We start from the raw sequence: 25,034 nt of genomic DNA on the forward strand, positions 1-25,034 counted from the left end.
TTTTTTTTTTTTTTTTTTTTTTTTTTGGTTTTTTCGAGACAGGGTTTCTCTGTGGTTTTGGAGCCTGTCGTCCTGGAGCTAGCTCTTGTAGACCAGGTTGGTCTCGAACTCACAGAGATCCGCCTGCCTCTGCCTCCCGAGTGCTGGGATTAAAGGTGTGCGCCACCACTGCCCGGCTGCTTTTTCTTTTTGAGACAGAACCTCAAGTAGCCTAGCTTAACTTCAGATTTGCTAAGTAGCCTAAGATAACATTTAATTCTTTTTTTATGTGTATGAGTGTTTTACCTGCACATATGTATATGCACCATGTGTGTGCTTGGTGCCCTTGGAGGTCAGAAGAGGGCATCGGGGCTCCTAGAACTGGAGTTAGGGGGTTGTTGTCGGGGTGCACCATGTAGCGCAGGGTGGTTGAAGAAAAGGCACTCCAAGATAAAACTTTAAGGCCTACGTGTAGCAGGAAAGCCCAGCCTCTCTGATGGACTGAGCCCTGAGCAGACGTACAAAGGCTTATTTGAAAGTTCCACAAAGTGTCCCCTCATACCAGTCCCAGGTCTGATTTACATGGCTCCCTAGAGGACAGCATCATGAGCCTCCGTGGCTCCAATCTTTTATTTTACATTGTTTGTGACACACAGTAATGCAAGAGCCTCGGGTGTGCATGCCTGAGGTGCCTTTTGACCAGTCATGAAATTGCTGCAATGCCCCTTCAGCAAAACAGTGACTGTTTTCAGCGAGGATTCTTCAAGGTCAAAGTACTTCTAGAAGACAGTTTCTCGTTCTTTTTTTTAATATTTATTTACTTATTATGTATACAATGTTCTTTCTGTGTGTATGCCTGCAGACCAGAAGAGAGCACCAGACCCCATTACAGATGGTTGTGAGCCACCATGTGGTTGCTGGGAATTGAACTCAGGACCTTTGGAAGAGCAGGCAATGCTCTTAACCGCTGAGCTATCTCTCCAGCCCCAGTTGCTCATTCTTTTTTTTAAATATTTATTTGTTTATTATGTATACAATATTCTGTCTGTGTGTATGCCTGAAGGCCAGAAGAAGGCGCCCGACTTCTTTACAGATGGTTGTGAGCCACCATGTGGTTGCTGGGAATTGAACTCGGGACCTTTGGAAGAGCAGGCAATGCTCTTAACCACTGAGCCATCTCTCCAGCCCCCCAGTTGCTCATTCTTAAGTCTACCCCAGATACAATGATTCTGCTAAATTCCTACATCAGTCTCACCAGAAATCAGCATAAATCTAAACCCTTCAATGTCCTCCTCCCCCCCACCCCAAAAGCCACACAAATAGGCTTCTTCTTCCATCAGATCCATGCCCTGACATGTTCCATTGGTTTTTTTTTTTTGGGGGGGGTAGTGGATTTCGTTGCATCTGGTTTGGTTTTTTAAGACAGGGTCTGGCTGTCTTGGAACTCACAATGTAGACCAGGCTGGCCTCAACTCTCAAAGATATGCCTGCCTCTGCCTCCTGAGTGCTGAGATTAAAGGCGTGCCCAGCCCTCCACTCTGTTTTTAGAGCCTCCATTCTGGTCACTTCTCACCTGGACCCCAATATCCAATATCAGCCTTCTCCTTAGTATAGCACTCCAGCCTCCAGTGACTGTATTCTATTGTACTGAAATTGAATGTTACATTTGCACATCTAAAGCCTTGTCCGGGATGGAAGGATGGCTTAGCAGTGAGGAGCACACCATGCTCTTCCAGAGGTCCTGAGTGAGCCACATAAAGTGGCTCACTAACACCTGTAACTCTAGCTCAGGGGAACTGGGCTCTAAGAGCACATGAACACAGGTGGCATACACTCGTGTGTGTGTGTGTGTGTGTGTGTGTGTGTGTGTGTGTGTGTGTGTGTGTGTGATTTAAAAACAAAACCCTTTCAGGGACACCACTGGCCTATGTCCAAGTTCTTCAGTGTGAAATTTGAGACCGTTCACAAGAAAGGTACAGCCACGTCTCCATCTTCACCCCACACCCTGTACTCCAACTGTGCAAACCATCTCCTGCCCACCTGCCCAGACCTTGGATTTGCTTGGCTCCTCATGCAAAGCAATAGCAAGAGGGATCCTCTGCCTCCTAGCCAGAGTCACGCCATTTTCAAGCAAGCCATCATTTAGGTTCTACGTACCAGACCACAGCAAGACAAGTCATCCCCATGTTTGCTGAGTTCATCAAATTTTCTAATAAGGGTCAAGATGATTTTCAATACACAGACACACAACTTTCCTGGAGTCTGTGCCTTAAGCTGTCTGAGCCCGAGGTCATCTGCTTTAACTCTAGGTAGTGCTCTGGACCCAGGTTCACAGATCCCTTGTAGGCTTTGAGCCACATAAAATACAAAGACGGGTGGGGACAAGTGCAGACTGCACTGGGTCTGTAGATTACTTTTGGTAATTACAGCCATTCCCACAGTATTGATTCTCTCAGAACAGGCACACAGAATGTCTGTCTGCCCATCATCTAATCACTACTGTCTTCTTCTTGTTGTTTTTTCAATGTCTTAAAAGTTTTCATTGTAAACTGGGCAGTGGTGGTCATGCCTTTAATTCCAGCACTGGGAAGGTGTTGGTAGGCAGATCTCTGTGAGTTCGAGGCCAGCCTGGTCTACAAAGCAAGTTCCAAGACAGCCAGAACTAAACAGTGAAACCCTATCTTGAAAAATCAAAATAATATATAATAAAAGTTTTTATTGGAGAGGTCTCTCACCTCCTTGGTTAGGTTAACTCAAGAGTTTGGATACGTTTCTTTTTTAAGCTATTGTGAATGGAACTTTTTCCTATGTCTTACTGGTGGGGACCATAGGGTCTTTTGCGTGTAGAATCATGATACCTGTAAGAAGGGGCAATTTGGTTTCTTTGCTGTTTATATCCTTTTTTGCTACAAGGTGTATAGTAATTTCATCAGTCATACAAATAATTTCCTATTTCCTATGGCTAATCGGTGAAACTTGCAATCCAATTAGTGGCATGGCCCCCCTTCAGAGCCCCGTGGGCCGGTGGCATCGGTGTAGAGTGTTGGAGTTCATAGTGCAGCTTGTGGCTGGTGTGGTTCTTCCTCCACCGAGGGGTCTTGGAGATGAACGGGTGGGGTGGAGAAATCCTCCAGTCTAGGCTTTGAGGAAATTTCACTCCTCTCTTCCCATTCAGTGGTCTCTTTGGTTGACAGGGCATTCTTCTGCATCTTGGTTTTTTCAGCTTGGCCTTATCAAAGCTGGCAATGTCCCCCATGTCAGACTTGTCTGCCATTTTCCTCCAGCATTACCTAGGGTTAAAGCAGAGCTTGGCATCTCCTGCGGAGCTCACGCTCCAGGTGCTCCTACTCACGCTGCTGTAGCAAGAGACCTGTATCCCTTTTCCTGCCGCGTCGCTCTATCTAGGCAAGCCTTTGTGCAGAGCGGTATATTGAGTGCGAGCCTTTGCTTTCAGAGTTTAGAGGGAGGAAGCTCAGTTTCTCAACACTGAGTATGTTAGCCTCACAGGCTTGTTGTGAACATCTTCTATTGTGTGCACATAGGATTTGTTTCTACCATAGGCTTTTTGTTTGTTTGCTTGCTTGTTTTTCAAGACAGGGTTTCTCTGTGTAGCCCCAGCTGTCCTGGAACTAGCTCTTGTAGACCAGGCTGGCCCCATCTCACAGAGATCCATCTGCCTCTACCTTCCCAGTGCTGGAATTAAAGGTGTGCGTCACCACTGCCAGGCTCTTTATAGAAAATATTTTATTGTCTGGGTTGGAGAGATGGTTCAGCTGTAAAATCCCTGATTGCTCTTCCAGAGGACTCTGGCTTAATTTCCAGCATCCATGTGGTGGCTCAGAACTCTGGTTCAAAAGATCTGACACTTCCTCTTGCTTCCAGGGACACCGCACACACACAGGGCACAAACATGCATGCAAGCAGACACAAATGCACATAATACGACTATAAGAAAGCCTTTGAATTTTTATAATTCGCCTGTGTGTGCACAGGTGTGTGTACATGTCATGGCACATGTGTGGAAGTCAGAGGACAACTTGTAGGAGTTAGTTTTCTCCTCCCATAGTTTGTCCCAAAGATCAAATACAGGACAGCAGGCAGGGAGCACTTTGGCCAGCTAAGCCATCTCACTTGCCTGAGTCGCTTGGATTTATGTCACCCAGCAGGAACTCAGTTTTCCCGTCCATCATCAGGCCCTGTTGACCTGAGCACGGGACGACAACTGCGGAGCTTCCGCTATCACCAGGACCGCAGACAACAAGTGTGAGCTAGGGCTGAGGTCAGAAGCTCTGTATGAAGCCATGCCCTTCTCGTCTGCTGGAACCCGAGGGACTTTCCACTGGCAGCAGCACCCACGTTGGCCCCTGGGCTCCAGTGTCCTGCTCTGTAGGTCTCGGGCACGGGCAACTCTTGAGGGTCCTCATAGCCCCTGGACAAAGGACATCCTCACCAGCTCAGGCCCAGGGACCAGAGGACTAAGAGGCTCCTCCACTATATCCACGTAGGCGATACCACTCCCATCAGTGATGAGGAGGGCAGAGGAGACAGAAACCACAGGAGGACAGAAGAAGAGGTGGCCTTGGCCTCCGCAGAGCCGGGGACAGGCTCAGCAGAACTTTGGAGTTCAGAGATTGAAAGGAGAGACAGGATTAATTAGAATTCCCTCTGCAAGGCCACGCACCCCGCTCCTTCCCGACGCCTGCGGGCTTCCAGCACACCCCTCAGTTGGGGTCAGTCATTCAATGGAGCTGTGCTGCCTCGGCTTCGCTACCTCCCAGGCCGACATGGGACACCTAGGGCACCTAGGGAGGATTCCCAGAACCGTGACTGCTAATCCAGCTCCACGCCAATGGCAACCAACGTATTCGCTCTTCCCTGAAGCACTAGAACATGCCACTAAGTCAGCTCTCTGGCGCTTCTGAACCGTGTGACACATCCACGTGGGGGTGAGGGACTGTTTGCCATTGTTGGTTTTTTGAGATAGGGTTTCTCTATGTAGCCCTGGATATCCTGAAACTTATTCTGTAGCCTGGCCTTGAACTCAGAGATCTGCCAACTTCTGCCTCCCGAGGGCTGATGTTAAAGGTGTGCGCCACCACTACCCAGCTATTCTTCTGTTTGTTCATCAACTTCACAAGCTAAAGTATTCTGGGAAAGGGGACCTCAATAGAAAAAAAAAGTCTCCCGTAGATTGGCCAGTAGGCAAGTTTGTGGGACATTTGGGGCGGCGGGGGGAGGCCTCAGGCCACTGTGAGTGGTGCCAGACCTGGGCAAAATGCCCTGGGATGTATAAAAAAGCAAACTGAAGAAGCAATGGGAAGCAAGTCTGTAGGCAGCGCTCCTCCATGGCCCTTGCCTCAGTTCCTGCATGAGTCTGCCGTGACTCTCTCCATGGCGGACTGTAAGACAAAGCCGTTCTTCCCTAAGCTGCTCTGGGTCGTGCGGTCTTTCTCACGGCCCTAGGAAGCGCACTAGGACAGCCCCAAGCTGATTGTCATGTAGCTTCCTCATAAAGGAACTTTCTCCTAGGCCTTATGGGGGCGACAAAGCTCAAAACATTAAAATGTTCCCACCATTTTCACAGATTGTGAGATGCAGATTCAGAGACTTAAGGATCGGGCTGGAGAGACAGCTCATGGATAAACAGTCTTGCCACCAAGTCCAACAACCTGTTTGAGCCCCAGCCTCAATTTGACCAGAGGCCCACATGATGGAAAAGGAGAACTGACTTCTGCAAGTTGGCCTCTGACTTCCACAAGAATGCCATGGCACATGCAAACACACAAATCACACACATATACACATACAAACAAAAACAAATGTTATTTTTTTTAAATGTCTTCATTTAGAAATGAGACTGCTTCCTCAGTGAACAGTTACCTGTGTTGTGGAAAAAGGACCGGAGGTGGAGAATTCCTGACCTTCGGGGCTAATCCAAGGCTGGAGAGCCACGTGTTAGATGGGTGTCAAGGTGAAACCACAAGGGACCTTCTTTACTTGGTTTTTTTTTTTTTTCAAGACAGGGTTTCTCCGTAGCTTTTGGTTCCTGTCCTGGAACTAGCTCTTGTAGACCAGGCTGGCCTCAAACTCACAGCGATCCGCCTGCCTCTGCCCCCTCCCCGAGTGTAGGATCAAAGGCGTGCGCCACCACCGCCCGGCTCTGGTTTATTTTTTAAGATGGGGTCTCACTGCGCCTGGAACTCAAAGAGATTACACCTGCTTCTGCCTCCTGTGATGGAATTGAAGGCATGCACTGCTATGCTCTGCTTTATTTTAATTGGGTCTGTGTGCTGCTGCTGCTGCTGCTCGTGTGTGCTGTACCTGGAGCACTAGCCGAGGACATCTGATTTCCCTCCTTGGAGCTGGAGCTGCAGGTGGTTGTGAGCTACCCAGTGTGGATGCTGGGAACTGAGCCTGGGTCCTCTACAGCAGCAGGAAGCACTCATCCACTGAGCCATCTCTCCATCCCCAACTACTTAAAAATGTTCTTAAAGTAGTGGTGGTGCACTGATCCCACTTCTCTTCTGTTTCCACTTCTAGAGGTCTCTACAGAAAACAGAAGACTGGAGGTGGGCGTGGGAAGAAAGATTAAGGGTTCAAGGCTAGGGCTGGAGAGATAACAGCAGCCAAGCATTAGTTGCCCAAGTTCAGTTCCCAACAGCCACAGGACAGCTAGCAACCATCTGTAACTTCAAGAGGCTACAACACCCTCTCCGGCCTCCATGGACACTGCTAACATGTGGTACCCAGACATACATGCAGGCAGAGCACCCAATACCTAGGTTTTTTTTTTTTAAATTTAATCTTTAAAAATAGAGTTCAAGGCCAGCTTAGACTGCGTAGTGAATCTGAGGTCAGCTCTCAAGGTGGTCTGGTCAATAGGAGGGAAACAAGGAGTAGGGAGTTGGCCACAAAAATGTCCTGACTTATCCAAAGTGAGAAAGCCAAGCCCCAGACTGAATTGAACCCTCAGAAAAGCCCTGTCCTTGGTGTTGCTGAAAACCTTTTGACCTCTTTTCTTCTCATCACAGCAGCGCCCGGGGCTTTTCTTCCTTCTGGAAGTTCCTGAACTGCTGCTAAGTCTTTGACCTAGACTTTTGCAAAACCTTCGTCCATAAACTGCACCGCTTTGTCTCCTGCACATGAATTGAAGCTAACCTTAGAAACGTTTTCTGAAGCATAAATCAAAGCTGCTTCCGTGCCTTGAGGTTCAGATAAGCAAACTTCGTGCCTGACCGGAGTTAGTTTTAAAAAGGGACTGGTAGGGCCGAGCATAGTGGCTCAGAGGCGAGCGGATCTCTGAGTTCGAGGCCAGATTGGTCTACATAGAGAGTTCGAGGGCAGAACGGGCTAGACAGTGAGAACCTGCACAAACAATCATTTTTAAAAGGGAGGGGGACGACGTCGGAATTCGTCTCCAGGATCTGGTCGACCTCCCAGCTACAAGTTCAGTCTGTCCTCGTGGAGGATTGACAGGTAATGAAGACTACGGCCCCGCCCTTCGCCGCCCTGCCGTGCGCTTGCGCAGCGCCGCCAGCCCGGCCCCGCCCCACGCGGAGCGATCATTGGCCTCGGGGACAGGGTTTAGCTACAAGATGGCCGCCGCGCACCCGGACCCCCCGATTCCGAGCTCACCGACCCGGGAGTCGCCATCCCCGGAGCCGTCGGACCTGGTGCGGGAGACGAAGGGGTCTGGGCCGGGAGTTCACGGCGAAAGAGGGCGCAGGACAGGGGGCGGGGCCTAAGAGGACTGGGCGGAGTATGGTAACATTCTGGGGGCGGGGCTTGGGGAGAAGCCTATGGGGGATGAGGAGCGAGGCCTGGTTGAGGCGGGGCCTGAAGACAGGTTGCGCGTTGGCAGGGTTAGGGCCTGAGAGAGGACTAGGGAGTTGGTTTGCACAGCGAGGGGTGGAGTCTTAAGAGGAGCGGACCCTCAGGGAAATTATAGTGGTTGGATGGGAAGGTGACCTCAAAGGGGCGTTATAATCCGGGCACCGTGTTGGGATGCCGTGTGATAATAAAAGGTCTGCCTTACGAGTGCCTAAGGGAAGATTCTGGAGGAGAAATGGGTGTTCCGGGTGACTTTGGAACCTCTCACTCGTGACTGAAGAGTAACTCAGAATATTGATTCGTTCAACCAATATTGACCGAGTTCCAGGGGACCAAAACGGACAGAGATTGCGTCCTCTTGCAGCTCGCAGTCTCGTGAGGACTCGTGAGGAGTGGCAATGAACAGAATTTATTGTGATATGTTCCATAAGGGGAATAAAAAGTAAACTGATAGGGTGGGGCACGGGGCGAGCTAAATTTAGATGGCAGAAGTCAGCTGGATGACGGGTTATATTTACACTGCAGTCAGGGAGATAAGCAGGATCCAGACCGTGCTGGACATTATAGGGACGACACGGGGCTTTTAATGCAGTTGGAGGGCTTACATTTTCCAAAGTCTGTTCAGGTGCTCTAGAGAGGGAGGTAATGAGCAGTAATAGGAACGGGGATTCCCTTTGAGTGGTATTTTTTTTTCAGTTGCAAGGGCAAGAAATGATGAGGCTTTTAATTAGTATAGAGGAGAGGCACGTCTGTATTTGTGGTATATTTTGGCAGGAAAAGGAAATGCCAACCGAATACAGCAAGAATTCTGGATCATGGATAACAGGGTCGAGAAACCAATAGCCGGGGCTGGAGAGATGGCTCAGCAGTGAAGAGCACTGGCTGCTCTTTTAGAGGTTCACTTCCCAGCATCCATTTGGAGGCTCATGACCATCTGTAACTCCACTTCTGGGGGATCTGACCCTCACTCTGGACTCCACAGGCACAGCACACATGTGATGAACATACACACATGAAGGCACTCACACATACACATAAAAAGAAAAACTCAGGCCTGGTGGTACACGCCTTTAATCTCAGCACTTGGGAAGACAGAGGCAGGCAGTGTCTCTGAGTTCTAGACCAGCCTGGTGTACACAACAAGTCCCCGTTCGGCTAAGGCTAATAGTGAAACTCCTGCCTCAAAATAAGTAAATAATAAGTCATAAAAAATAAGGATCCAGTGGACTACAGAGGAGCAAATATTTTATTTAAAAGTTTTAATTTAATTTATATATTTGAGGAAAGGGTGTGCATGTGTGCCATGGCACAGGCATGTGGAGGTCAAAGGGCAATTTAGGAGAGTCAGTTCTGATTTCTACCCTGCGGGTTCCAGGGATCCTACTCAGTTTGTTAGATTTGGCAAGTGTCTACGCGCTGAGCCATTTCGCCGGCCTGAGCAAGTGGTTTAAGTGGAAGCACATTGAAGAATGTTCTCTGAGAAGGATCCACAGCCTCCCGTTTCTTCTTCTGCTCTCCAGGTCCTGGTGCCTGATGGTGGCCGCTCTGCCACACCCCCAAGTGACCTCATCGAGATCCAGGTGGTAAAAGTTACAGATACTACATTGGTACCTGAGCCCCCAGAGCCCGGATCTTTTCACTGTGCCCTGTGTCCCGCTGCCTTCCATCTGGTCTCAGAGCTGCTGTTTCACGAACACGGCCACCTGGCAGGCGTGGAAGGGGTTGGACAGGGTGGGGACCCAAGCCGTTGTCACGTGTGTGGCCACCGCTGTCCAGGTCCTGCTAGCCTGCGTGCCCACTACAGCTTGCATACGGGAGAGCGGCCTTACCGCTGCCCACGAGCTTTTAAGACCTTGGCACCTCTGCTGCGGCACCAGCACCGTCACGGGGTGGAAGCAGGCACCTCTCGAAGGCTTCCACCGGCAGCATCAACTGGACAGCCGAACCCAGGGATGGCCCAGGAGAGGTCGGAGGTGGTGAAGGCTGCGGCAGCTGCAGGGGCTGCAGTAGGCAAACCTTTCGCTTGCAGGTTCTGTACCAAGCCCTTCCGCCGCTCCTCAGACATGCGAGATCATGAGCGTGTGCACACGGGGGAGAGGCCCTACCACTGCGCTGTCTGTGGCAAGGGCTTCACACAGTCCTCTGTGCTGAGCGGCCACGCCCGCATCCACACTGGCGAGCGCCCTTTCCGCTGCACGCTCTGTGCGCGCACTTTCAATAACTCCTCAAATTTTCGCAAACACCAACGCACCCACTTCCACGGGCCAGGGCCTGGGGTGGGAGAGTCTGGAGGTCAACTGGGACCATCTTGGGTGGTCCAGGATTCAGGGAATAAGCACGGGACAGAGAACACTACTGAAGAAGGGTGCAGAGAGCCTGTGGAGGTGAAAGTGGAGGTTGACCAGTAGGCTGGGGAGTAGGAAGCCTATTATAGGGGAAGTGGGTGGACAAATAGAAGCAAAAGCCAAGGAGAAATAATGAGCAGCTGAGATTGGAGAGCTGAGAAGGAACCAGGTTCTGGCCTCCCAGAAACCCACGCTACACTTGAGACTCAGGAAAGAGGTACCTGCAGTTCTGTAGATGCCCAGCTGAATGTAAAAACACAGAGAACTGAGCATGGCCCATTCTTCTAAGTCCAGTATTCTAGAGGCTGAGGCAGGAGGATTGTGAGGTCTAGACCAGCCCAGGCTGCAAAGCAAGACTTAATAATCCACAACCACCACCCTGGTCCAATCCTGAACAGCCTCTGGACCATGCAGGAGTTGCCCTAAGGTGGACTAATATGAAATCTCTTACCTACCTCAACTGGGTTGCCTACCCTCCCTAGGCAGAAGATGCCCACAGGTCATCTCTAAAGGGATGCTGGGATGCCTTCTCCCTTAAAACCAGAGAGTACCTAAACCACAGTTGGGTGTCCATAAATAAATCTCTAGGATGAGCCTGCCCATAGAGATGAACTCTACGTTCTGCTCACTCACCATCTCACCCCAGAGTGGACTTTCCTTAGCCACTAGACTCTTCTGGAAGCATCTGAGAGCACACACTGCAAGCAAGCAAGCAATCACCCGGTATTCCCTTAAGCTTTAGGCTTAGAGCCTGTGTCTCCCGTGTCTACAGACAAGTTTCAGATTTCTCTGTTTTCCTCCACTGTGAAGTAAACAGCTTCCTGCTTAGTTCTGGGCAATTCAGAAGAAGGGTTGGCTGCTGCTGACAACCTGGTGGGCTGGTCCTGGGTGTAAAGAGTAAGAGGAAACACTGTGGAAAAGGGCTGAAAGGACTTGGGAGCTGGAATTTGGGGTGGGAGTGGGGCCTTCGAGTCTGTTCCTATTAAAAGACTTTCCGAAATGCTTCTGTCAGTCTTGTATTCCAGTTCTCTGGGTAGTTGGGAGATCAGGGTCTCACTATGCCTCTGTTTTCTTTTCTTTTTTTTTTCTTTCCGAGACAGTTTCTATGTAGCTTTGGAGCCTGTTCTGGAACTAGCTCTTGTAGACCAAGCTGGCCTTGAACTCACAGAGATCCACCTGCCTCTGTCTCCTGAGTGCTGGGATTAAAGGCATGCGCCACCACAGCCCAAAGCCTCTGTTTTCTTATATCTGGAATGGGGAGGGACTAGGCTTTGACTGTGTGGCTGTATTGTAGTTTTGTGAACTGAAGGGATGTTGGAGGTTGATGCTTTTACTCAGCAGAGGCCTTGATTTTCTCATGGAGAAGATGTGTTGCTATCTCAGTCCTTGTTCATCCAGCATCCCCAAGAGGTGACTCTCAGATGAAGCATAATACAACTCACCATTCCCTCTAAAGAGAGGACCCTGCTTCCCATCTGTCTCACTAGCTCCTCAGCTGAAGCCAGAGACTTACAGGGTTCCTTAAGCCACCTTCCCTCACCTTGTTTCTGATCAGTCTCCCACATTGGGCAGTTAAGCACCCTTGGGGTCCGGGTACTTCTTTCCATCCATCATATGTTCATCAACGCCCTCATGTCTGAATGACTAAAGCAGTGCGCGTCAGGTCCTGCCTTCTCCACTTTCTCACATGGATCCTTGCCACTAAACAGAAACTCCCGATTGCTATGGGAAGGGACCACCAACACATCAGCAGTATGGGTAAGTGGCCAGATTCAAGGGGAGGGGAAATATAGCAACTGACACTCAGGCTCGGTGTTCAGATTCAAAAGAAGCAGGGGAACTGGATGCTAATGGAATTTGCACACTCCATCAGAAGAGGATGTAGTGTGTGGGCTAGGGTGTAGCTAGGGTGCTTGCCTAGCATGCATGATATCCTGGGTTCAATTGCCAGCACCACAGAAACCAGGCATAACAGCACATGCCCATCTTCCCAGCACTCCAGAAGTGGAAGCAGAGGGATCAGAAGTTTGTAGTCATGAGGAAGAGGCTCTTAAAGCCCCACTCCTCTCCGAGAAGCTGTAGGTAGGTAGTTAATGGTTGCCCAGGGAAGAGGGGTTGTAGTCCAGTGATGTAGTTGTTGGTAAGCTGCCCTTGCTCAGGTAAATCAACTGCCCAATCCATTTATGCAAGCAACCCTGACTAAACACAATGGGGCACCAAGAGAATAAAGGACATGGAAGTAGAAGAGCCTGCTGGAAAGGAAGAGTTCAGCAGGAGGGTGAGAGGGATGAGCATCCTGAGGGCTTTATAGACAGAACCAAAGTTGTATGTGTGTGTACACATATACATATATGTATGAAACTGAGAATAAAAATAAAATTCCAAGGCTGGAGAAATGGCTGCTCTTCCAGAAGTCCTGAGTTCAATTCCCAGCCACCACATGGTGGCTCACAACCATCTAGAATGAGATCTAGTGCCCTCTTCTGGCCTGCAGGCATACATGCAGGCAGAATACTGTATGTATAATAGATAAATAAATCTTTAAAAAAATAAAATTACAAATTTGGGACTGAAGGAATGGCTCAACAGTTAAGGGGACTAACTGCTCCTTCAGAGGACCAGAGTTTCAATCGCAGCACACACATCGTGTCTCACAACCATCTGTTACTCTAGGGCCAGATGATCCAAAGGCCTCTTTCCCCTCCAGGGGCACCAGGCATCAAGTGGTGCACAAACCTACATGAAGGCAAAATAACCATACATAAAATTTCTTTAAGTTAAAAAAAACTAACTACAAAAAGAAAGTTCCAGATTAGCCAGCTGTGGTGGTGCACACCTTTAATGTCAGTACCAGGGAGGTTAAGGCAGGTGGATTCTGTGAGTTCAAGGCCAGTCTGGTCTATAGAGTTCTGGAACAGCCAAGAATTACAGAGAGAGACCCACCCTGTCTCCAAAACAAAACAAAAATCAAGGCTATCCTTACCTCCAAAGCAAGTCCATGGCCAGCCTAGAATCCATGAGATCCTGTCTCCAGAAAGTCTGCAGGCAGTGGTGAATTCCACAGGCGTGCTCTCCCAGCTACTGAAGTGTGAATGTCATGTCCACTCAATTCATGTTTCCCTAGTACCCAGGCCAGGACTTGGCAGACAGACTTCCGGTCATGGTGGCTGAAAACATCCTGAAGAGGAGTCTCGGAATCTCAAATCGGTTCCCGGGAGATGGACTTACCTGTCTCACTCTCGCCACTTGCCCAGTTCGTAGGCTAACGCCGGGGACATGGCAAATCCTCACTCAACCCAGGTGAAACACGACAGAGGTGCTGTGTGTCCATCCAGTTATCACAATCCCCCAGGAACAGCAAGGACAGACCCCAGCGGCCCTGTTGATACGATTTATTGTTCTCTGCTCTGTACAAGCCGCGTCTGTTCCCCCCTCCCCCCAACCCAAGAGCACCCAGACCCCCAACCTGTGCCTCCTCAACTCTGTTCATAGTCCACTGTCCAGCCAGATCCCAAAGGAAGTAGAGGCCGCGGGTAATTCAGGCCCATCTTCACCGCGGAGTTCACGGGAGCCAAAACGCGGCTGGGTAGCAGATGAGGTTTACAAAAGAAGGCTGGACGGAGGATCAAGTTCAGTGTCTGACGGACGAAGAAGGAAGGGCCAAAATGGCCTGGCATTGTAGCAATTTAACCTTCAGTTTATAGGGCAGGGCATGGGGTCGGAAGGAAGCTAGACCATCTGTAGTTCTTTAGAATGGGTAACAATAAGGAGGGGTGGGGAGAGTCAGACCAGCAGCCCCAGGAAGGAGAGAGGAGGAGGAGGGGGGGGGGGGGGGGGGGGGGGGGGGGGGGGGGGGAGTCCAGAAGGGAACATCTGATTGGAGTAGTGCATTGAAATTCCCTGGTCAGGGATCCTTCCCGGGCAAGGCGCTTCCCCCTGTTCCGGGCCCCCCAAGACCCTCAGCCTTGTGCACCAGGCGATGTTTCTTCAGACCATAGGTGTTGGCAAAGCCCTCACCGCAGGAGGAGCAGCGGAAGGGCCTACCTCCCTGATGGGCAGCCAGGTGCTTCCGGAAGTAGCCAGGATCCTTAAAGGCCTTGAGACAGGCGGGACAACGCAGCTCGGGCCGCGGGGGCTCGTGGGCACGCTGGTGGCGCAACACCGAGCTCAGGTAGAAGAAGCCCTTGCCGCAGTGCTCGCAACGGTAGGCGCGCTCGCCCAGGTGCAGCCGCTGGTGCTCCAGCAGGTTAGAGCGGTAGCGGAAGGTCTTGCCGCAGGCGCCACAGCGCTGAGGCCGGGCCACGGCGTGTAGTCGCCGATGCTCGGCCAGGCTGGAGGACTGCGCAAAGCGCTTGGCGCACACTCCGCACTTGAAGGCGCGCTCGCCCGTGTGCACTACTCGGTGCTGCCGCAGGTACCAGGAACGCAGGAAGCCTCTGCCGCACACGCCGCACCGGTAGGGCCGCTGCTCTGTATGACAGCGCTGGTGGCGCATCAGCAGGGCCGCCTCCCAGAAGCGCTTTCCGCACACCGGGCAGCGGAAGCCCCGCTTCTGTCGGTGGCTTCGGCGGTGCAGGAGCAGGTCGTAAGCGCCGGCAAAGCTCTGGCCGCAGAGGCCACAACCCAGGGTCCGGCGCACCAGGTGCACATACTTGTGAGTCACCAGACCCAGGAAATGCTTGAAGCTTTGGCCGCACGTGGCACAGCTGAAGCGCTCAGCGCCTGAAGTGGCCCCGCCACCCCCTCCGGTTACAGTCGTCCCACCCGAATCCTCGCTGCCCCCAGACACTCCGGCCAGCGCTGCCACCGCCGCCCCCACCTCTCCGGCCAGTCCGTTGTCCAGCACGCTGGATGCGTCGGTGCCGCCGCTAGAACTATCAGTGGACTGGGGACCACTGGGAGTTGGCGGCAGAAGACGTTCCGGGGCAGCCTGGTGGACCAGCTTGTGCCACATGAGATTCTCGATGAAGCCGAAGGTCTTGCCGCAGGAGTCACAGCCGTAAGGCTTCTCTGACATGTGGGCTTCTTTGTGGCTCATGACGTGAAAGAGATCCGGGAAATGCTCCCCACAGTCCGAGCAGGCGTAGCTCAGGCCGTCGGCGGGCCCGCCCGAAGCACCTGCAGCCCCCGGTCCACAGGCCCCCGTGGTCCCCTGGCCCCCGGTGAGGCCTGTGGCTCCGGCCAGGGCGCAGGGCAGCTGGAGCCGGTGCACCTGGCGATGACGCGTGAGGCTCTGCGGGTAGCCGAAGACCTTGCCGCACAGCTCGCACTTGTAGGGCCGTTCCCGGGTGTGCACCACATGGTGCTTGCTCAGGTGGAAGGACTCGCGGAAGCGCTTCCCGCACACTGGGCACTGGTGGGGCTTCTCGCCGGTATGGATGCGCTCGTGGCGCTTCAGGGTCTCGCGGCGCCCGAACGCCCGCCCGCAGATGCCGCAGCAAAACGTCTTGCCTGGGACGCCCGTGCCCGCGCCACCAGCGCCGCCGTTCCCGGCACCACCGAGCAGCAGCGGATGCGTGCCGAGAAGTGGCACAGGCACCGCCCCATACACCACCGCCGCTGCAGCAGCTGTGGCTTTCTCGTCGGTGGTGGTCGGGTCCGCCGGCAGGAGGTAAGGGCCCGGGGGGAAGGTGGGAGGTGGTTGCGGGACTGGGGTCGCCCCATCCTTGGCCGGTTCGGTGGCCACAGGTGGCGCGTGGGCAGCCTTGTGCCGCAACAGGCTCTGGGGCGCTGAGTAGGTCTTCCCGCACAGGTCGCAAGGGTAGACCGGCCGCGGGGCCCCGGCCCCTGCATGAGCCGCCTGGTGCTTGAGGAGGTAGGAGGCATCGCGGAAGGCCTTACCACAGATGCCACAGGGCAGGCGCAGCAGGTCGGCCGAGTGCGTTTTCACATGCCGTTTGAGGCTCTCCCTCCGGTTGAAGCTTTTGCTGCACACGGTGCAGGAGAAGGGCTTCTCACCCGTGTGGATGATCTGGTGCTGGTGGAGGTGGCTGGGCTTCTTGAAGACCTTCCAGCAGAGGGGGCAGGCAAATGGGCCCTCCCCGCCAGTAGTGGTGGGGGGAGGCAAGGCCACCCCAGCTGCGGCAGCGGCAGCGGGGGTGGCATTCCCATCCGTGGAGGTGGCAGGTGCTGCAGGTGTAGCTGAGGGGCCGGAGGACATTGCAGCAGGAGCGGAGGTGGCTGTGGCACTGGAAGTGGGTACCGGGAGGCCCAGCGAAGGAAGCGGTGTCCCAGGCTGCGGCGGACCCCCAGCAGTTGGTGGCACATCCTTGTGGCAGCGTCGGTGGCGTATGAGACTGGATACGTGGTTGTAGGTGCGGCCACAGACGCCGCATTCGTATGGTCGCTCCCCAGAGTGCACCAGCATGTGCTGGACCAGATGTGAGGACTGTTTGAAGGACTTCTGGCACACACCGCATGGGAAGCGACGCTCCATCAGGTACTTTAGCCTTCGGAAGTAGCCCTTATCGTCCTTGGTTGGGTCGCAGGCCGCCCCGACTGTGGGCCCAGGTGGGGTCTGCGTGGGTGTGGGAAGTGGCCCAGGGGTCCCGGTGGGAGTGCCAAGACCTGATGCCACCCCAGGCCCAGGTGTGGGCCCTCCTCGTTTCAGGTTTCCGAACAGGTGCTGGTGCCCAGAGAGGTCAACAATTCCCCATTGCGGGGCAGGGAAGGCAGCATCAAAGAGCGGAGGGGGTGGCGCCCCGAAGGTGGGCGGCAATGACGGATCCAGCTTCTTGGCTTGAGAAGAGGATGAAGAAGATGAAGAAGATGAAGATGAGGAGGAAGATGATGACGAGGAGGATGAGGAAGGAGCCTCCGCCTTGGGTTTGAAAGTGGACTGGGGTGGGTAGTCATACTGAGGCGGAGGAGGCTGGGGCGGGGGCTGGGGCGGGGGCCCCGGGGTGCAGGGCAGGGCCGCCACTGCTTTGGCATGCTCCCCGTACAGTTCCATGGGCTCAAAGCGCTGGTGGTTGAGGAATTCCAAGAAGTCAAAGGGGTAACTCTGGAAGTGGACCCCGTCCTCTCCCCCGATGCCGCTGCTCCCGCCACCCCCGGCACCGCTGCCTGCCTGGTTTGCCTCCATCTCTGGCCGGTGGAGAGAAGGGAGACCCTGTGAAGAAGAGGATGGGGACTGAGCAAGGGGAGCCCGTGAGTAGCAGGCAAAGGGAACTACGTCCATGCTCCTGCACCAGCGCCAATCTCTTAGATCACCTGACAATCTGCCCATACAAGTTTCCCTCTTACCTGTGTGAGTCCAGGGTCATTCCTAGCCTCCTCCCAACCTTACCCCCATCTTTTCCTGGATCTTCACGCATCTCCCTATCCACCCTCAGACTGTCTTCTCTATGCACTTGCTTTCTCCCCCAAAACTAATTCTCCCAGGACCTTGGTGATGGAGGGGGATGGGGAGGGGGGAGGGGGGGTTTAAAACCCTCTCCTGCTCTACATTGAGATTCCTCCACTCCCTCCACATACTTTCCTCTGGTCTTGATCTTCCCAGGTTTGCCACTATAAAATGAGGATAAAAATAGCACCCACCTAAGTAGTTAAGACAGGGGCTTCAGGAACCAAAATGACAACTTCAAACCTAAGTCCAGTCCCTTTCTTTTCTTTTCTTTTTTTCCCCCCCAAGACAGGGTTTCTCTGAGTAGCTCTGGCTGTCCTGGAACTCACTCTGCAGACCAGGCTGGCCTCAAACTGAGAGATTCAAGTGTTGGAATTAAAGGCATGGGCCACCCCCCCCCCCTTTCTAGCTGTGTGACCACAGGCAAATGACAGAACCTCTGCCTCCACAACCATTGTGACTAAGGGCAAACCAAACACTCAGGAGGCTGAGATTGCTCCAAGTTTGAGGTAATCTTGTGGTAGGGGAGGGAGGCGGGGAGGAAGGAGAAGGTCTAGGGCAGCAGGAGCTATCAAGCACTGGGCTGTTGTGAAGATCCAACAGTTTAACATTAGCATGTGGAAGGCCCCTCCTGGCGCCTTGTAAACACTCAGTATATGGTAATGCCTTCCATGAATTGATAGTATCTATTCCAGTAGTAGAAAAAGGGAAGCCAAGAAAACTGGGTAAGAGCTCAATACTGGGGGAGAGGGAATATTCTTTGATTGCAAGGCAGAAAGAAAAATCCACTAGCCTAGGTCAAGGTAGTTACGGCAAGAGTGCCTGCATAGACCTGGGTTCTGATCTGATCTTTGCTAGGTCCATGCTTTCTCCACATTTAAAACGGGGCCTGAACTTCTACATGGGGAGCTGAGGGTGAAATGCAACATTATCAGTAGTGTGCATTCCACCCCTAGGGCTGGATGCCATAAATGATGACATCACACACCTGGGCACACCGACCCTGGTCCTTGGATTACAGTTTCTCTTAGCTCCTCCCAACAGGCAGGCAGGCACTTTTTGTACAACTTTTTCTGTCTGTTTTCCACTCCTGCTGTCTGTCTTCTCTCCTCACTGGAACCTCAGCTTCTGGAGTTCACTCCTGTGTTCACACACACAGCAGCCCTACTGAGCTTCTGAAGAGTCGCTGGGAGAAAGGCCCATTTTTGCCCATCATCCCTTGCCCCTATAGTTCGGCAGTTCTGGCCCAGCCCTCATCTTTCTAATCATACTATACTCAAAACCTAAGGAGCCGCAGGGGACAGGATGTCCCTCCAAGGCCCAGGACCTTTATTTAGTCTGCCTGGCTGGCTCTTGGCACACACAGGTAAAAGGTGTCTCCACCCCACCTCTACACAGAAATAGATATTTTTAGTATCCAGCTCTGAGTGTTCTTGAACAAGAGTCAACACCCGTGCCCTTTACAGCCCTTCCATTCAGTCTAAGCTCCAGGAGAAGCATTCAGGAGAAGCAAAGGCATGGCAACCAGAAGACTGCACACAGAGCTTAAGTGCGGGATGCCGCCAGCAAGGAGGAAGACACACAGTGGAAGGATGCGGGAGGCAGAGACCAATTCAGAGTGCTACGGAAGGGGGCGGGGACCTTAGTGACAGCTGCTGTAGCCGGGGTGTCTCACACAGACTGGCCTGAGCTAAGCTCTTCCACTTCTTAACTCACAAGATCCTTGTTACAACTCATATGGAGTCGCTTCTCTCTCCACTCAACGCACTGAAGCACCAAGGATCTAGTGAGTCCTCGAGGTCCCCAGAGCAAGTGTGCAGTAGAGCAGCTGGTGTGACAGCCAGAGATGCCATCCCCTATGGGAGAGGCTTTCCCAGGAGCTGCACCCTGCAAGTGGAAGGAGGTGCAGGGTAGAATTATGGCAACAGGAGTCTCCTTTAGGGGTGCTTTCTGGGCTATTTATATGAGGTGGTGTGGGGGATTACTATTCAATAGATTCTGCCAGGCATGGTTGTGCAGCTCTATAACCCCAGCTTCTGTGAACCTGAGGGAGGATTCAAGGCTAGCCTTGCCTATGTAGTGAGTTCGAGGCCAGCCTGGGATACAGGAGACCGGCTCAAAAAGCAACAAACCCCATGGATTCTTTGTCTGCCTCAGGACATCCTTCCCCAGCAGTCAATGATACCCTCCCCCCCACACATCCTATTCAGGTTTCTATCCTCACACTGTCTCCGCTAGACCATAACCCAGCTCTATTCTTTTCACCACAGCTAGTGCCATCAACAGATTACTTTGCCATGCACTATTACTGTCTGACCTCTCCACTACGGGAGCAAGGACTAAAGTAGCCTGCTTTCTTTGCCACTATGCCCTAGCACCTACCACAGTGCAGATGTGGACAAGCTACAGATACTTAACAAATATCTGTTGCTATGTAGAGATGAAGAGAATCAGAGAATGCGTTGCAATGACTGAAAATGAAGTCACAGCCAGGTGCTGTGGCACATGCTCATAATCTCAGCAGCACTTGAGGAAGTAGGAAGACCAGGAGTTCAAGATTAGCCTCAGCTGCATAGCATGTTCAAGGCCAACCTGGGCTATTTAGCACTCTGTCTCAGGCAATAAAAAGAAAAAAAGAAAAAAACCCATACCAACACTGAAGAGAGATAGGTAATACAGTGCTCAAAGGGAAATTTATTGCAGTAGACATCTATATTAATAAATATTTGCCAAATAATAAGAGACTAGAAAGATGGTTCAGTAAGTATTTACTGAGTAAGCATGACATAAGTCTTCAATTGCTCCGTTTTAATAATATTTTTTTATTTTCTCCAGGCACATCTGTCTGTGCACTGCCTATGTGACTGAGTGGAAGTCAGAAAAGAATGTCAGATCCCCTGGATTTGGGCTCCAGGGGGTTGAGAGCCACCATGTAGGTGTTGGGTTCTATGAGAATAGCAGGCACTCCTAGTGTGGATCCATCTCTCCAGTCCCAAACTGCCCCTTTCCTGAGGTGCCGTGTGCCAAGGAAAAGTTTATACAATTATAATGGAAGAGACTGCCCCACTCCACACACCAAACGGAGTTCCACATAAATACAGCAAGTTTTAACAGGGGTGAGGAGATGGTTCAGTGGATAGAGCACTTGGTATGCAAGACTGAAGACCAGAATTTGCATCCCCATAACCCACAGAAAAGTAAGTCAGGTGGGCAAAACAGTTCTCTGTTATCCAGTACTTAAGAAGAAGGTAGAGGGGGCTGGAGAGATGGCTCAGAGGTTAAGAGCATTGCCTGCTCTTCCAAAGGTCCTGAGTTCAATTCCTAGCAACCACATGGTGTGGCTCACAACCATCTGTAATGGGGTCTGGTGCCCTCTTGTGGCCTGCAGGCATACACACAGACAGAATATTGTATACATAATAAATAAATAAATAAATATTTTTTAAAAAAAGAAGGTAGAGATAGGGCTGGGGAGATGGCTCAGTGGTTAGGAGCACTGGCTGCTCTTCCAGAGGACCCAGGTTCAATTCCTTGCACCCACATGGCAGCTCACATGTCTGTGACTCCTGTTTCAGGGGATCTGACACCTACATGCAGGCAAAACACCAATGCACATGAAATAAAAATAAACTAAAAAAAAAAAAAACCGGCAGAGATGAGAGATCTCCATGGCAAGCAGGTTAACTACACTAGCCCAACTTGAGTGCTTCAGATCCAGTGGGAGCCCTTGCTTCAATAAAGCAGAGCAGAATCGGGGAAGACACACACGTCAACCTCTGGCCCCTATATAAGTATACACATGTACCATGCCACACACAGGGGGAAAATATTAACAAGTCACATGTTATTTGTCTCTTCCAAGTTCTCCTCAAAACAATAAGAAAGGACGGGTAGACTCAGAAACACTGAGGCACAGCTGGGCAGTGGTGGCACACACCTTTACTCCCGGCACTCAGGAGGCAGAGGCAGGCTGACCTCTCAGTTCAAGGCCAGCCTGGGATACACAGTGAGTTCCAGGACAGCCAGGGATACACAGAGACCCTGTCTCAAAAAAAAAAAAAAAAAAAAAAAAAAAAAAAAAAAAAAAAAAAAAAAAACCCTACCCCCTCCAAAAATCACTAAGGAAGAGCTGGGGGTTCACTGAGATGAGTGGGGTTGAAGGAAAGTGGTGGGGTTCCACACTCCACTCTTCCCTGTCAGTATTTTACTTTCCAAAACAGAAATGGGGCCCCTGCAGCTGCACATTGGAGCTGTGACCCGCTCCATCCTCTCCCTGCCTCCTGCCTCCTAGTCACGCCTCTCAGTCTGCCCGACTCCAGACCAGCCACTGGCATTCACTTAACTCTAGAGTATGGGGCTCTCTGCTTCACACAGTGTGTCCCATTCAAGATTCCCAACAGCTCAGTGGTTAAGAGCACTGGCTGCTCTTCAGAGGACCTGGGTTCAGTTCCCATCACCCACACAGAAGCTCACAACTACAACTGCCGCTCCAGGAGTTCCAGCACCTTCACACAGAGACAAATGCAAGCAAAAACACCAATGCACGGAAAATAAAAAAATAATTAAAAAAAATTCCCAGCACTCTCAGAAGTATTGCTATCCTGCTTAGCTGGGAGGATGAAGGCCAGGCCAGGCCCTTCTTGCAGAAAACCTCGAGACCCTGCCTTCCCAAAGTCCTTCCATGACCAACACAGGCCCCCACAAGCTTGCAGCTGTTCTTCCACTGCGCTGGCTCCATTTCTGCTCTGGGGCCTGTGTTTCAGGACTGTTGCTTTTGCAGGCAAAATTAACTCCCCCGCACTCTCCTCATCTCCTTCCTGTCTCTGTTCAATTGTCTTTTCAATGGAGGCTCTGAGCGGTCAGTGCCACCTGTCCCCCAGACCTACACTACCCAGCTAGCTTCATTTCCCTCCATATCACCAGCATTGAATGCACCCCACGTTCTGCTTTCCTGACTGTGTTTTTACTGGGATCACTCTCTGATGCCAAGATTTTCTTTTTCCATTTTCACATGTGCAGGCACACGTGTGCACGTAGAGACCGGATGCTAGGAATGATCCTCCATCTCTCTTCCACTCAGTCAAACTCAGAGCTCACAGATATGGCCAGTCTGGTTATCCAGACTGCTCTGGAGGTCCTATTTCTGCCTTCAGAGACTGAAATTACAGGTGGATCTCCCAACTCACTGGCATTCAGATGGGTTCTGGGAATCTGAACTCTGATCCTTATGCTTTTATGGCAAGTGGCTTAACCACTAAGCCATCTCCACAGCCCCAGAAACAAGATTTTTAAATGCTTTGCTCTGAACTCTGTCCTCAGTACCTAGCTTGCTAATAATTAAATAAAAACAAAAACAAAAGTGTTACATTTATTTCTTGTGTGTGCAGATGTGTAGGTCAGAGGACAACTTACAGGAGTCAGTTCTCCCCTTCCACATGCGGGCTGTGGGAACTGAACTCAGGTCAGCAGGCTTGGGAGCAAGAGCTTTTACCCCCGAGCCATCTCACTGGTGGCTTGATAAATTACTGAAGAAGCGAAGGAACAAGGCCAGGCACACAGGGTGAGAAAAGACTCAAGTCTAGTCAAATCCACAGCCTGCAAGGTGAGGCGCTGTCAGAGCAGCCCCGCGGCAGCCACAGCAGTCTAGGACCAAACTGTCTGTTCCTGAGGAGCAAGATGGAATAAGAGCATCCCCAAGAGATGAAACTCTGTCCACATGTTTATTTTTATTTTGTGTGTGGTTTATGTTTACATGTGAGGGTATGGAGGCCCAGGCCAATGTTGCTTGGCCTGCTCAACTGCTCTCCTCTCCTTCTTTGAGACAGTCTTTCATTAAATCTGGAGTTAGCCAGTGAGCCCCAGGAATCTCCTCATCCACTTCCCCAGTGCCAGGATTAGAGACATGTGCCACTATGCCCATTTTTTTTCTTTAATGTAAGTGCTGAGACTCTGAATTCAGGATCAAACACTTTACTGATTGAACTATGTCCCCCAACCCCAGGTAGCTTGATTTCTAATGTCCACCTTCTCAACTAGCATAGCCGCTCTATGTGGACAGGAATCTTTGCCCATTTTATTCTCTGTAGGAAGTAGATGCTCATTAAACGGGTGTTGAAAGTGTTTATGGGTCAATAAGAAACAAGTGGATGCAGGAAGAATCTTAGGAGCTTGGTAGAGCAGACAAAAGCCAGGCAATTTATCCCCAGGCTCTTTGGGATCAAGCCTTCTCTCCTTCACTTCTGCTTCAAGCTCACTGCTGCTCTTCCACACATCACTGTTACCTCCAGAATTCTGCACCAGCTGTTCCCCCAGATCTTTGAATGGCACGATTAAATCTTCTGTTTCAGCATTCACCTCCGGGCATAGCTCACCAGACTCTCAGAAAACCCAAAGAGCACACTGTTTGTTTCTGATCTGCCTCTCAACTAGGCTGCAAACCCCTGGAAAATGAGGGTTAGCTGCGCCTCTCCCCTCCACAACTGCATGGCGTGGGCCTAGAACGGTGGGGCTCATTCAGTAACGAGAAAGAACATATGGGAAAGGACGTAAACAGCGCCAGGGTCTTTCCTAGGAAGTTTGGGACACTGTCACGAGACTTGGCTAAAGATGGGGATGAGAGCTGCTGATGCTCCATAGAGGAACATTCTCTGCTAACTTGCATTGTTCTGGGAAAGCAGAGGCCAGGATGAGGGGAGGGAGGGAAGTGGGGCGGGAGTGTTTCATGAGAACCTGATGCTAAGCAGGCAGATGTCTCTCCCTAATGGGGGAAAGGACTCTGGATGGAGCTGTGCCACTGAAGGGTCTTTTTGATGGGGTTGCAGGAAGGGATTTTTAAAAAGCAATCTTGGCATAGGCCAGAATAGAAAATATTTTTGCACCCACAAAGAAGGCATTGGGGATGGGTTGTGTGTGGTCAGACATGGTGGGGGGCAACTCTGGTCACAAAGTACTAATGCAACACCCCCTGGAGGCGATCGTACAGGAGATAGGGACCGAGGGCTCATGGGCAGCTGCCCTGCAAGCATAGCAATGCTGATGGCATGGGGAGGGTCTCGTGGAGGAAGCTGACGAGGCTGTAGGGAAAGGATCCGTGGGGGGCCCTGGCTCTTGAGAGGTTCGTTACGAATGAAAACGCGTTGGTAGCCAGCCCACAGTGAGGGGGGGGCGTCTATGGGGATATATCTGGAGTGATCTTGTGGGGGACTAGTGATTGGGGATCCCCTGCCTCGGGCCCGGCAGTGAAGCACTGACGTTCGGGGGGGGTGCGTCCTGGGGATTGCGGCAGGCCAGGAAGAGGCCCCCCGCCCCCGAGGAACCCGGGTCCCCGGGCCGCGCACCCCGTCACTCACCGGCGCTGGGGTCTCCGCCGGGAGGAGGCTGAGGAGGCGGAGGAGGTGCCGCCGCTCCGGGGAGACCCGAGGGCCCAACCGGAAGTGCCGCCCCTTCCCCCCCACTCCTCACCAGCCCCGCGCCTCCTGCCCGGAAGCGGAAGTCGCGCAGGTTCCCCCAAAGCGCCGGCGTGGAGGGGGGCGGCC

General features: G+C 51.9%; 2 protein-coding genes and 1 pseudogene across 5 annotated transcripts in view; 1 reads left to right on the top strand and 2 right to left on the bottom strand.

Annotated features, from left to right (window-relative positions):
* Nucleotides 1–12,180, top strand: part of Znf784 (zinc finger protein 784) — a 19,865-nt gene extending 7,685 nt beyond the window's left edge. Inside the window, exons 1-2 of one of the 2 annotated variants that reach the window (XM_050130740.1) lie at nt 7,449–7,652; nt 9,330–12,151. In XM_050130740.1, coding sequence (XP_049986697.1) covers nt 7,575–7,652; nt 9,330–10,217 — 966 coding nt within the window. In that variant the 5' untranslated portion in view covers nt 7,449–7,574 and the 3' untranslated portion in view covers nt 10,218–12,151. Of the gene's footprint in view, nt 1–7,448; nt 7,653–9,329 lie in introns of those variants that run through there. The other variant, XM_050130739.1, reaches the window with a different exon arrangement.
* Nucleotides 215–7,255, bottom strand: LOC126493677 (thymosin beta-10-like; annotated as a pseudogene).
* Nucleotides 12,181–13,063: 883 nt separating the features above from the next.
* Znf865 (zinc finger protein 865) lies at nt 13,064–25,034 on the bottom strand. 3 transcript variants are annotated; one of them, XM_050130726.1, is made up of 2 exons: nt 24,849–25,034; nt 13,064–17,265 (listed from the first exon to the last, which is right to left on the bottom strand). In XM_050130726.1, the coding sequence occupies exon 2, from the start codon at nt 17,236–17,238 to the stop codon at nt 14,059–14,061; it is 3,180 nt and encodes a 1,059-aa protein (XP_049986683.1). In that variant the 5' UTR covers nt 17,239–17,265; nt 24,849–25,034; the 3' UTR covers nt 13,064–14,058. The 3 variants fall into 3 exon arrangements, with proteins under 3 accessions (XP_049986683.1, XP_049986685.1, XP_049986684.1); XM_050130728.1 differs by lacking the exon at nt 24,849–25,034 and adding an exon at nt 23,781–24,825; XM_050130727.1 differs by lacking the exon at nt 24,849–25,034 and adding an exon at nt 17,694–23,773.

Source organism: Alexandromys fortis, unplaced genomic scaffold, assembly GCF_014885135.2.
Source record: "Alexandromys fortis isolate MF-2015 unplaced genomic scaffold, M_Fortis_MF-2015_v1.1 scaffold_344, whole genome shotgun sequence".
NCBI lineage: Eukaryota > Metazoa > Chordata > Mammalia > Rodentia > Cricetidae > Alexandromys > Alexandromys fortis.

What these genes read in the sequence shown, in the direction of transcription:
- Znf865 (XM_050130726.1), bottom strand. Translation starts at nt 17,238, where the DNA reads ATGGAGGCAAACCAGGCAGGCAGCGGTGCCGGGGGTGGCGGGAGCAGC.